This window comes from Urocitellus parryii, chromosome 15, assembly GCF_045843805.1.
Source record: "Urocitellus parryii isolate mUroPar1 chromosome 15, mUroPar1.hap1, whole genome shotgun sequence".
NCBI lineage: Eukaryota > Metazoa > Chordata > Mammalia > Rodentia > Sciuridae > Urocitellus > Urocitellus parryii.
The window spans coordinates 32,798,716-32,811,532 of NC_135545.1; the positions used below are offsets into that span (position 1 = coordinate 32,798,716).

At 54.5% G+C, this 12,817-nt stretch overlaps 1 protein-coding gene across 2 annotated transcripts in view; it reads left to right on the forward strand.

Annotated features, from left to right (window-relative positions):
• Gnao1 (G protein subunit alpha o1) overlaps positions 1-12,817 on the forward strand; it is a 156,950-nt gene that overhangs the window by 125,359 nt on the left and 18,774 nt on the right. For both annotated transcript variants that reach the window (XM_026395629.2, XM_026395628.2), the window contains exons 4-5: positions 5,833-5,993; positions 11,199-11,327. In XM_026395629.2, the coding sequence (XP_026251414.1) occupies positions 5,833-5,993; positions 11,199-11,327 (290 nt within the window). The remainder of the gene's footprint in view (positions 1-5,832; positions 5,994-11,198; positions 11,328-12,817) is intronic.

Sequence of the window (12,817 nt, forward strand, 5' to 3'; positions counted from 1 at the left end):
CCACTGAGAGGGCCTGTTCCTTTCTCTCTGCAGCTCTGCTTCAGGACGGTAGAGGCAGTGGTGACGAACAGCGTATCCTTAACTAGATTTTTAAAATTAGGGGATTGATTGACTCAAGTAACCAGAAAGCCCAGATGCCCATGTGACCTCAGGCATAGCTGGATCCAGGCATTAGCATGTTATTGGGACTCTGAGGGCCCCCTCGCTCATTTCTGCTTTCCTCAGTGATGGCTCCATTCGAGATGGGTCCTCCTTTGAGAATCTCTTTGCTAATTTTTTACAAATGTTTTGGGGGCTGGTTGGGGTGGTGGAACTAGTTGTTAGTCTAATTTGACAAATACAGCTTCTTTGTCTGCCCAAAGTGTTCCCAGGCCAGCAGGATGGATTGGCTAGCCCTAGAGAGGGTCTCGCACCCAGACCACTCAGACTGGATCAGGGAAGGGTGTTTTCCTTCTGGGAACCTGGGGCTCTGCGCCAGAACACCAGGGGCTGGAAGCCGTCTCCTGGGAGAGAGGACAGTGCTTGGCACGGAAGGCACTGGGCAGAGAGAAGGGGCTGCAGCTGACACTGCCCCTGCTGTACTTCCTGCAGCCCTGCCTGGGTGGGGGCATGCAGCTGGCTTTCTAGAAATTCCAGGGGTCCCCACACAGAACCTCCAGGGGTCACACTCGTGTCACTGTCTGACCGGATGCTATAACAAATCACCACGGACTGCGGACATGAAACAACAGAAATGTTTTCCTCTCAGCTGTAGAGGAAGTCCAAGGTGAAGGTGTGAGCAGATTCTCTGCCTGGGGAAGCCTGCTTCCTGGTTCATAGACAGCTCTCTTCATGCTGTGTCCTCACGTGGGGAAGGGTGAGGGTCTCTCTGGGGCCTCCTATAAGGTCCCATTCATGAGCCTTCACCCTCATGCTCCAGCCACGCACAGAGGCCCACCTCTTAAAGCCTCACCCCAGCAGTTAGGAGGTCAATCCGGCCCAACCTTGAATGAGATTCAGGTCCAGGGCTGTTGGCGGTAAGCCATGCCAGATATTAAAACACCCCAGCCCAGATCCCTCATCCCGCAAGCTTTCTGGGCACCAACTATGTACAAAGCACCCTGCGAGACCCAAGGTACCCTGGGAATCAGGAAGCTAGCGCTGCCCTGGGGAATGGGCACACAGCACCAGGCGCAACAGGGAATGGTAGTGTGTGGAGGGAGAAGACCACCCAGGGAGGTGACATCTGAGATGGGTCGAGGCAGGGAAAGGTGTTCTGCTCAAATGGAGAGGCTGGGATGGCATCAGCAGTTTACTTGGGGAATGGTAAGAAGGACTGTGTGGCTGGGAGGGAGAGGGTGCAGAGAGACAGGCAGGAGCTCTGTGGGCCATGGAGAAGAATTTGGAGTTGAGGGATGATGGGAACTATTCTAAGAACTTCAACAGGGACAGTTGTCGTATCTACTCTGATTAGGTTTGACCGTGAATACTGGAGACCCTGAAAATATGGTGAAAAAATAGTGGCTTAAATAAGACACAATTTTATTTTTAAGTGTGTGTGTGTGGTTTTTTTTAAACCAACACTTAAAATAGTGTTAGCATGACTCCAGATGGTATGGAGTTTCCACAAGGCTTTTAAGGACCTACGCTGTTTTTAGATCACTGTGTCACTATCCCTAGGTTGAGGACCTTGTCTTCATGATTTAAGTTGGCTGCAAGTGCTCCAGCCATCTCATAAGTTCTGGGCATTGGGAGAGATGAAGCAAGAGGAAAAAGCTGCCCCTTCTCTTTAAAATGACATTTCCAGAGACCTCCCTGGACTTCCGCTGACCTCTCATTGTGGATAACTTATCATGTGATCATAACAACAAAATTGGGAAACACAGCCTTGTAGTTGGATGCGATTATACCCAGATTTTTTTTTTTAAATGTTGGGGCTGGGCACAGTGATGCACACCTATAATCCTAGCAACTTGGGTTGAAGCAGGAGGATCACGAGTTCAGCCAGCCTCAGCAACTTAGCAAGGCCTTAAGCAACTTAGTGAGAACCTAAAAACATAAAGGGCTGCGGATGTGGCTCAGTGGTAGAGCGCCCCTGGGTTCAATTCCCAGTACTTAAAAAAAGAAAAAAAATTGGGTTCTTTTTCTAAAGGAGAAGGGGAGCTGTGATGTTGGGAGGAGACTAATGGCCTCCCACTGTGTGGGGCACAGACAGGAAACAGGCAACGGGAGGGAGCAGTGAAACCAGCAGAGCTCCTGGTCCGGGTCTGAGCATTTGGGGCGATGGCAACGCTGTCTGTATAGTGACCTGGGGAAGGCACAGAGGGAGCAGGAAAGGGGGCAGGGGCCGGGGCTGCCACTCCCATGCCTCTCCTGCCCTGCACACCTCCAGGAAGCTGGGAGGCAGACTCCACCCTGGGCTGCGCACTGGAGGCTCACAGGAGACGCCTTGGCCAGTGTTCCCTGAGCTGGAGAACACACCCCATTGCAGTGGGGGTCACAGAGTTCCAGGTCAGACCTGGAGGGTCAGATGGGGAAGGACAAAGGCTCCACAGGAGATCCACAGTTCACTTGTCACCTCTGGAGTGTCCCCTGTGGCCTTGACAGGGGGTAGCATGGTTTTCATTGCACTTAGATTGTATCAGGACCTTCTTACCCAGCAGAGGTCTTGCCTGGCCTGCCCCATTGCCCCTGAACCCTGACCTGTTCCCACTCACTCACTGCACAGATCTGGGACACTCCCCTCACTGACTGTGGGTGCCTGCCAGGAGCACCCAGGGCCCAGGCCCAGCTCTCCAGGACCCATCCTGATCCCGGCTTCCTTGGTGGGCGGCCCTTCCTGTCAGGGCCAATGTGTTTGGTACATTGTCCCCAAGACACTGAATCTGGATTAGCACTGTGGGCTGACCTTCCAGCCTCCACTCCAATGGCACCTCTCTTCCCAGGACAGAGCTACCATAAGTTTCCCACCACCCTTCGGCAGTGGACAGGCTCTGACATGAAAATAGCTACTTAGCCAGACAGCTCTATTCTGCAAGTCTCCAAGAAGGCTTTGGCCCCACCAGCCTTTTGTACAGAATCTTTTATTGGTCACCAACCTTCCAGGTGCTGACCTCATTTTCTTTGTTTCTCCCACCCCAAAGGACACCTTGGAGATGTGTAGCACCTCCCACTCACTTCCTAAGCCACCGAGGGCTGGGCTCTCTCCTCTAGCTTCACGGGAAGGTTGGGTTGAAAGGGCCTGCAGCAGGGTAATTAATTCTCTGATGACCATAATGCACCCATGGACAGAGCCCATGAGGTCAGGGAGATATGGGCCTGTCACACCCCACTCCCAGCCCAGCAGGGGCTCAGTGTCACTGTGAGTTCCAGAGCATGTGCAGGCTAAAATGGGGAAAGACAGCTGGAAGATGGGACCCGGGAGCACTGGGCACTGACCCCAGCCCAGGAGCCCAGGTGGACCTCCTTGGGGCCCACTCTAGCCTATACCCACCCTTGGACCTGCCCCCCAATGCTGTGCTTCTTACCCACTAGGACAAACATGGTGGCACATGCCTGTAATCCCAGCATTTGGGGAGGATAAAGCAGGAGGGATTACAGGTTCAAAGCCAGCCTCAGCAATTAGCAAGACCTTGAGCAACTTAATGAGACCCTGTCTCAAAATAAAAAAAAAAAAATGGGCTGGGGATGTGGCTCAGTGGTTAAGTGCCCATGGGTTCAATCCCTGGTAACAAAAAAAACAAAACCAGGGCAAGTTTAAGTGGGTGTGTCCACAGAGTCACTGGGGACCTGTGTCCCCCAACCCGTGGAAAAACCTCTAAGAATACAGATATAGGAAGAAGCAGGAAAATGTCAAGGTATTCAGGCCCTCAGGCCTGGGCCCTCTCACCCTTTCTGTGGCCCCTTAGGAGCAGTTTCTGGCACTTGCACACAGAAGGCCTGACTTTTTATTTTATTTATTTATTTTTATTCATTTATTTATTTATTGGCACCAGGGATTGAACTCAGGGGTACCCGACCACTGTGCCCCATCCATCCCCAGCCCTATTTTGTATTTTCTTTAGAGACAGGATCTCACTGAGTTGCTTAGTGCCCCACTTTTGCAGAGGCTGGCTTTGAACTAGCAATCCTCTTGCCTCAGCCTCCCAAGCCGCTGGAATTACAGGTGTGCGCTACCCCGCCCCCCTCTGGCTCAGAAGGCCTGACTTTGACTACTGCCAGTGCCTACTGCATTCACTAGCTGCAACCCTAGCCATGCCATGGGACAAGGCTCCCCTAAACTCAGCTGCTTAGCTTGGTCAAGGCCCAGAAATCAGGGCAACTCAACTGTGCCCAGGCATCCCAAGTCCTCTTCCTGGGAGGAATGAGAATCCAGGAATATCCATGGTGTTATGGTCTGGCTCCCGAATGTCCCAAAAGCTCCTGTGTTGAAGGCTTGGTCCCCAGGGAATGGCATCAGTGGGAGGTGGTGGTGCAGCCTCAAGAGGCGGGGCCTGGTGGGAGGTGGGGCCTAGTGAGAGGCGGGGCCTAGAGGGAGGCCAGTTGAGCAGCTTTGCTTACCATGTCCTGCTTCCGCCATGTGCGGCCTCGACACAGGCCCAGAGTGGGTTGGCCAAGGGGCCATGGACTAAAGCCTCTAAAACTGTGAGCCAAAATCAGTCTTTCCTCCTTTTAAATTATTTATCACAGGTATTTTGTCACAGTGATGGAAAGCTGTGACAGAGGCCAGGGGAGCAGCAGAAGCACTCAAGGCCTCCTAGGGATTAGGGATTTACACACTGCCACCCTCACTGTATTCTGTGGGCCAAAGCAAGTCCTATAGCCAGCAAGCCCAGAAAGCCGGAAATACATCCTGCGTCCAGGGAGCAGCAGTGGTTATGCAGGGCAGGGGGCGCAGACAGGGGAGCATGAAGAATCAGCCTCTTCACGGGGCTCCCACAGCTCCTCGAGGCCGGGTTTCAAGGAAGCAGTGTGTGGACGCAGACATCCTTTGCAAACTGTAAAGTGTTACCTGCGTGTGCAAGGAAGGTGGTGTGACAGCGTCATCCTATGACTTCTCCAAGAGCCTTCTGAGTCCTCCAAGAACACTGCACTCCTGGTCTTGATGTCACGCGTACTTGATTATGGTCTTTGAAAACGGGTGACCCCCATTTGGTATCCTAGGTGAGGGGAAGCGGGAGAAACCTGTGAATTATGCAGTGCTTTTTCTGTAGTTCCAAGTGAGTCTCAGCCTACGCAAAGGTGTGTGCCTTAAGCAGACTCCGCTCACCCCCTCAGACCAGGAGGGAGGAGGCAGAGAGGGTGAGCACTCCCAAGCTCCCAGCTCGGCCCTGTACCTGGTCACCACAGATCATAGATGTAAAAAAAGATTATTAATATCAAATTTTAACTTAAGAGCCTACGTTCCGAGGTGTAGTTGACACGAGAACTCTGCACTAACTTAAAACCAACCCCTCTGGTCCCTCACCACTGCGGCCCAGCCCCTCAGCCAACCAGGAAATCTTCTCCAAGAGAGACGGTGCTCCACTGGAGTAGGAAATAAAGGAATTACAATTTTAGCCAAGGGCATTATTTTTTAAACTTTTTCCCCAAAACAAATGCTGAGCAAAAGCCCAGTTTTCAAAGCAGAACTTCTGAGTTGAGTGGCAGAGCAGACAGAGCCCCCTTCTCCCCACCTGCTCAGGCAGGGTGGCTTGCTGCATTAGAACCTGGTTGGGGTGGAAGGCTCCAGACAGGTGTGTGTCCTGAGGTACAGGGCACTCAGAGCCGCCCACTGCCCCGAGCTGGCCAGGTCCCTGGTCTGGGCAGAATCCCATCAAGGACTCAGAACCCTGTGTCCCTCTTTCCTCACAGGCCGATGCCAAGATGGTGTGTGACGTGGTGAGTCGTATGGAAGACACTGAGCCCTTCTCTGCAGAGCTGCTTTCCGCCATGATACGACTCTGGGGCGACTCAGGGATCCAAGAGTGCTTCAACCGGTCTCGGGAGTATCAGCTCAACGATTCTGCCAAATAGTGAGTGTCCTGGGCTGGTGGAAGGCCTAGAGCTGCCTGAGGCCCACGTGGAAGGGGTGGCACCGTGGGGCAAGGAGGGTTCCCACTGAGGTCCACCTGCGGTGAGATGCCTTATATTTAAATGTGAATTGGAGCCCCTATACGGTTTACTAGGGTTATTAAAAAAAAAAAAAAAAAACCAGTCTGGACAAGAAGAAAAAAAGTGTCTCTTTTAAATCCAAACCCTTGACCACTATCTTATCTGTTTTCAGCCAACTTTCTTAACCAGCTTCTCCCCCTCCTTAATGTTGCAACACAAAAGGGAAAGAAAAGTGGAAAGATCCCAAAAGTGCAGGATGAGGAAGGGGCCAAGAGACAACCAAACAGGAAATGCCCCCAGGGCTGGGGCCTTGACCCTGCTGGTCCTGGACAAGGGCTTCCCTCCCAACTGAAGGTCTAAGGGTCACAGGGATGAGCCCTGACCTCCTAAATAAAAGTCACCAACTATAGAGGCAGAAGACCATTTGTTTTGTTTTAAAGAAAACAATTTATTTTTAGGGCTGGGGAGGTAGCTCAGAGGTAGTAGAGTGCCTGGTTCAATCCCCAGCACCACAAATGAAACAAAAATAATGAACTTTCCATTCCTCTAACTTTAAAATTATTTAAAATCAGGAAGAAGTAACTCCATCCAATAAATAGAAAAGGCAATCAAATGGATCCTTTAATATTGTGTTCCAAAAAGTGAGGAGGAAGAATGGGAGGAGGGAGAGGGAGAGGAGAGGAAGTGGAATGTGGACACTGGTGCAGGCCAGCGCAGGAGAGAAGGGGCCGAGGGCCTGGCCGCTGAGCTGGGTCACTCTAAAGATGTGCTCGCTGGTCATGTGCCCGTGGCCCCTGGAGGGGAGCACCGGGACACAGAGTCCACCCCACTTCTGCAGTCTGGTGCTCAGGGTTTCAGGAGGAGCTCGCCACAGGGAGCCCTGGGCTTTATTTAATCACTATCTGAGGACACATGTGCTATCACCTGATCTGACTTGGTCATTGTCACCAGTGCTTCACAGCTGGGACCATTTTGCCCTCTGGGGACACTCAGTAACATATGGAGGCATTTTTTATTGTATCACTTGGGTGGTGCTCCTGGCACCCAGTGAAACACCCTACAGTGCACAGGACAGCCCACAACAAAGAATTCTCTGACCTGAAATGCCAACAGTACCGAAATAAGAACCCTGACCTACGCAACACTGATGGGCCAGGCAGGGCCATGGAACAGCATGTTCTAGGGGACACCAGATATTTCCACCGACCGTGATGGCAGCTGGCAGTCCAAGAACTCGAGTGGGGTCAGACTGTCTTCTTGCTTCTGCACACCTAGATTGTCTGCAGGGAAAATCCTGAAACCCTGCAAGACGCAGGTGGGGCCACCAGGTGCAGGCGTGTGAGCTCAAATCCCAGACCCAGAGCCTCCCAGAGCCCCACAGGAGAGGGACCAGGAGAGGATGCTTTCAGCCACACCCCTCAGGCCCACCCTTTTGGTCCTCAAAGCCAGAGAGACCCAACTTTCTCCCTGCTTGGGGCAGGTCCAGGGCCTCCCCCCTGCTGCCAGCCAGACCCCAGGGACCCTCAGGGCCAGCTGGCCCCAGTCTGTTTTCCGTTAGCTCATCGAATCCTGCTCATCACTTAAATTTTTGCCCATTCTATTAATTGTAAAATGAATCCGAGCCAGACGTGGTGGTGCACTCCTGTGATCCCAAGGACTCTGGAGGCTGAGGCAGGAGGTTCACAAGCTCAAAGCCAGCCTCAGCAACCTAGCAAGGCCCTCAGCTACTTAGCGAGACCTTGTCTCAAAAAATAAAAAGGGCTAGAGCACTCTGGAGCACCTGGAGCACTCTCCGATGTGGTTAAGTGCCCTGGTTCCATCCCTGGTACAGAAAGAAAGAAGAAAAAAGAGCTGGACCTATAGCTCAGTGGGAGGACGCTGCCGAGTTCAGCTTCCAGCACCAATAAATAAGCAAATAAAGCCCACTGCAAAGATATTGTTTAACCAGAGGATGTAAGGTGAGCAATCTCCCCTTCCCAGTCCTGTCCCTTCTGCTTTTAACCATTCCATTTCCTCCTCCCGTGGTGTTCATGAAATCTTGATCCTCCAACTTTAAATAGTACTTCCTGACTCTGAAACCTGGCACACTCAGCTCACCTTCCTTCCTTCCACCTCTCTCCACCGCCGCCTCCAGTTTTTTTGCTAGTTAAAGGATTATTTTTAGCTCTTCTGGTGGTTACCACTGTAACTTTAAATAAGAAAATGGAGTCAGCGTTTGTCAACCCCTCACCAAGTAAGCTAAGGAAATGCGCCTTCCCCTGCTCTTCTCTCTCTGGTCCCTACCTCTCTCCAAAAGTGTCACTGCCAAGGTATATGGCTTTGACATTTTCCCGCTTGGCTCTTCTGTGCTTTCTCTCTGGAAGAGGGCTCCTCAGCAGGGAAAAACGGGGACAAACAGACTGTCAGGTCAGAAAGCCCTTTAATACCTCTTGGTCCAGGGCTGGGTTGTCTTAGCGGTTTAGTCTTTTCAGAAAGACTTGGGCCCGATGTGTAAAATAAAACAATTTGTTATGGCAGAAAAGAGAGGGAAGGCTGCTAACGCTTCACACCGCCCAGTTCCAGAATGTGCCCTTGACACCCTAAGGCCCCAGTCACTGGGCATCCCAAGCCCTTCCCTTTACAAGTCAAGGCCCAGGGTCTAGAGGGAAGGGATGAGGTCTGGGGTCGCTCGGCTCCTGAGCTGACCCCTGCTTTCTGGGCCTGGCCCAGGCCTCAGAGTAAGCAGACAGATCCCGGAGACCCAGGAACCTGCTCAGACCCAGCCAGGGCCTGGGGAAAAGTTCTGCAGCCTCACAGATCTGGGTCCCCACTGAGTCGCCCACGTGCTGTGACGTACGCTCCCCTGGCTTCTCCCCTAGACCCTCCACCGTGCCCCTCTAGCTTCCCCCCAGACCAACCCCTCACAGGCAGGACATGGCTCTTGGCTCCCTGTGCCCTGTCCCCAGGCTGCCCCTGCCAGCACCTGTTCACTCTGCTCGCAGCCTCCTTGCCATGTCCCTTCAGACCACTCCTGCCCATCTCTCCTGAACGCCCAAGCTCCCACCTTGAACCTGACAAGTCCTGGTGCCGGGTGACCTTCTCTGGTGCCTGTTTTAAACTCCTCGCGCACCTGGAGCACTCTCGGATGGCGCTCACCGGGTCTTCCCTCCCTTGGGACTTCTGCCTCCTTGGTGTCTGTCTGAACTCACATTTGCATGGTGGGGGACGTCCTGGCCCCACCTCCTCCAAAGGCCACTGGCCTCCTTGTCCCTCCCACCTGCTATGTCTTCACTCTGCCACAGGGAGGCATCGTTAGCTCTTCCTCTGTGTCCCACACACCCAGAATGTCCCTGGCCTCTTCCCGCCCCTCCACAGACTCCTCCAAGGTGTGAGCTGCCATCACCTGACACCAGGATGGTGGCAGGCCTCCCGCTCCACCCGCCCAAGACAGCACGCCAGCACTTTTTCTGGGGCCCAAGTCCTCACACAATGTGAGGGCCTGACTCCCGCCACTGCCACGGGGCACACCCGCCACCTGCTCCCACCCCGTGTGCTTCCTGCCTCACCACTCCTGGCCCCGAAACCTTCCCGGCCTGCACCCCAGGCAGTCCCCTGTGCCCACTGGCCCCTTACTCTCCTGTCTCCATTCTCTGAGAGACTTTCCCCAACCGTCCTGCAAGACTTCCTTACCAGTCACCCGATTGCTCTGACTGCCCCCTCTCTCCTCGTCCTCTCTCTCCCCCTCCCTCCCTGTCCTCCCCCACCTTCCCCCCCCCCCACATACACACACGCACACGCACACGCACGCATCAGAGCACAGGCTTCAGGCAGGAAGATCTGTGTCGGTGTTGGCCTCTGTCACTATCGCCCCCAGCTCTCAGGCAGTAGGACACATGGCAGGTGCACACTCTGGCTCTCCCCACCCGCTGCTCACGTATCCATGGCCACCTCCCCTCTGAGACCCCCACACAGAGAGAAAACAGGAGCCAGGTTGTCTGGCTGTGTCCAAAGATTTGCCTAGCTGGGTAAGGGGGCCAAGACCAGGGGCTCCCTGGCCTGGGGCCCAGCTGCAGATGACAGCAGGGACATCCAGACTAGCATACCTTTAAGCAAAGGCTGTGGGATGGGGAGTGGGCACAGGGGGACATCTACAAAGGGGTCAAGAGGGGCTCCTCTGGCTGAAAGCAGAGCCTCCCAGATACCCACCAGCCTGGCAAGGAGGCCGTGGGGCCAGAGCTCAGCGACCTGCCCTGCAGCCTTACCCACAGTAGCCCTGCTTGACCTTCCACAGAGAGCCCGGTAGGCTCAGGGAGGAGGCAGTGGGGAGAGCCCCGAGGCCAAAGACCCCGTCCCAGGACGGCCCGCCACCATCTGACCCTGAGGACCCTGAGCACCAATCTTCTAAGAGCCTCAAATGGAAAGAGACACACAGACCCCTGGTAAATGAGGAGTACAGAGGGGCAGGCGATGCTCAGGGCCTCGTGGGGCACCACTGAGTGAGAACTGAGAGTGCACTGTGGAGGCCGGTGTCTGGACTCGCCCTGTGTCCACAGTTTTCTAATCTATAAAACAGTATGTCTGACCCAGGAAGATTCAGGATGAATCATGATCACATGCAAAGAATAGAATGCTCACTTTTGGGAGGCTGGGGGTTGGTGTTGAACCCAGGCCTCGTGTGTGCTGGGGAAGGCTGTCCCTCTGAGCTATACACCAGCCTCTTTGGCTTTTTAGTTTGAGACAGAGTCTCACTAATTTGCCCAGGCGGCCTCAAACCTGCAATCCTTCTGCCTCAGCCTCTCAAATAGCTGATGTCACAGGTGTGCACCACTATGCCTGGTGCCTTCATTATTTTTTAAATGAAGAAATGACAAGGTGACCCCGAAAACCTGGTAGTCCCCTCTACAAGGCTTGTCAGTGTGCCTGGAGCTGTGTGCACACCCCCTTGGGTCTGAAGTAGAAGCTCGTTGAGTTTGTAAGCCCAGGAGCATAAGCTTCTCTTGTTTGGTTGTCCCCACATCCCCAACTGGCCGCCATGGCTACCTTCAATGGGCACGGGTTGATGCTGGACTCTGAAAGTGGGTGACCCAGTGAGCCCTGAGCAGTGCCCAGGTGAGGGTCTATGGTGCCTTGTGTGTTGCCATCCCCAGCTACCTAGACAGCCTGGATCGGATTGGGGCCGGCGACTACCAGCCCACCGAGCAGGACATCCTCCGAACCAGGGTCAAAACCACCGGCATCGTAGAAACCCACTTCACATTCAAGAACCTCCACTTCAGGTGAGGCCCAGGAGACAGCCAGACCCTGGTGAGGGTGGCAGAGTGACAGGAGATGCCCGGGCCCTCAACCTCATCTCACCAGTATAGCCAGAGAGCTCCCAGCCTGGGGACACTTTCACACTGGGACAGGCACTTAGGTACCAGAAGCGGCATGCCTATGCGCTCATTTTTGCCAGGTTCAAGGCTGGGATGAGCAGGGGGCCTACCTGGGAAGAGGCGGGGTCCTGGAATGGGTCTATGAGGAAAAGGAGGATTTGGATGGAAAAGGAGAGGAAAACTGTCCCTAAGGTAATTACTAGAGGGACAGATGGTGGGGACTAGGGGTAGGTAAGCCCAAGGGATGTCTGTGAGACCCAAGGACTCACATAACCTCAGAGGTAGAGGCTTTAAGAGAGCAGCTGACCCCCTCTCCTAGAACATATTGGGGACTGAGGCCTGAGAGAAGCAAGTTTTCCCCAAGGCACAGACCCAGGGGCTGGGACCAAGGGCTCTGAGTCTCTTTGAACGGGCCTGAGGTGTAAGGCCCTGCGAGAGGGTCCTTTCCCTGGGGACCTCGGTGCACTGAGGACTGGCCGCCTGTCCTGCCCTGCCTTCCAGGTGTGGTTTCTGGGTGTCGAGAGGAACAAGAAGAGAGGCCAGGAGGGAAGGGAGGGCCAGGACCTCAGGCTGGTGGACAGCTGCAAGGTCCTGTTTCCTGGCCTCCTGCCATTCTGTGTAGCCAGAGGGATTGAGCCTCTATCCAGGCTCCTGGGCATAGGCAGCCCCTCTGCAAGTCTGTGGGAGCCTGCTGGGCACCCACTGCCCCAGCATGCAGCAGTGCTCTCTGAGAGGCCTCCAGTCTCCTCCGTGTCCCCTACTCACCCCTGAAGCCCTGGCCAGCAGTCAGATGCTGAGGGGCTACAGGTGGGGAGGTGGGGTCCCCAGGAGGCAGGAAGAGAATGAGACTCTCACTCATTGCCTTGTTCTCCACTGGCCCTGATCTGTGCCTGCAGTTGCTCTCTTCTGTCTGGACCATTCCTGTCCCTGCAGGGCCAGGTCACCCCCTCTGCAGCTGTTTGCCAGTCAGCTTCCCGGGTCCGGGAGGCTTCAGGGCTCCTTGCTCATCAGTTAGGATGTGACGCTGACTTTGGATTTCCAAGACCTGCCCACCAGCCTGCAGCCTCCTCCCACAGCCTCAGGCCCTGGGAGATGCAGTCTGAGGGGTGGCCAGAGCTCCCCTCAGACTGCTGTGGAGGGACAGTGCAGAGCAGAGGCCGGTCAGACCCAGCCAACCTGCACTCACACTCACAGCAGGAGCTGGGCACATCCTTAGGCTCCTGGTGCCCACTTTCCCACCCACAAAGCAGGTGACAATTCCTCCTGTCTCCCGTCGGGGCAGGCTTTCCGTTTGTCCGCAGCATACAGGCAGAAAGGAGCAGCATGTCAGTGTTCCCGAGGGAGGGAGGCTCCCCGGGGCATTTTCTGGGCCCCTTAGTGATTCTTCAGGTGCA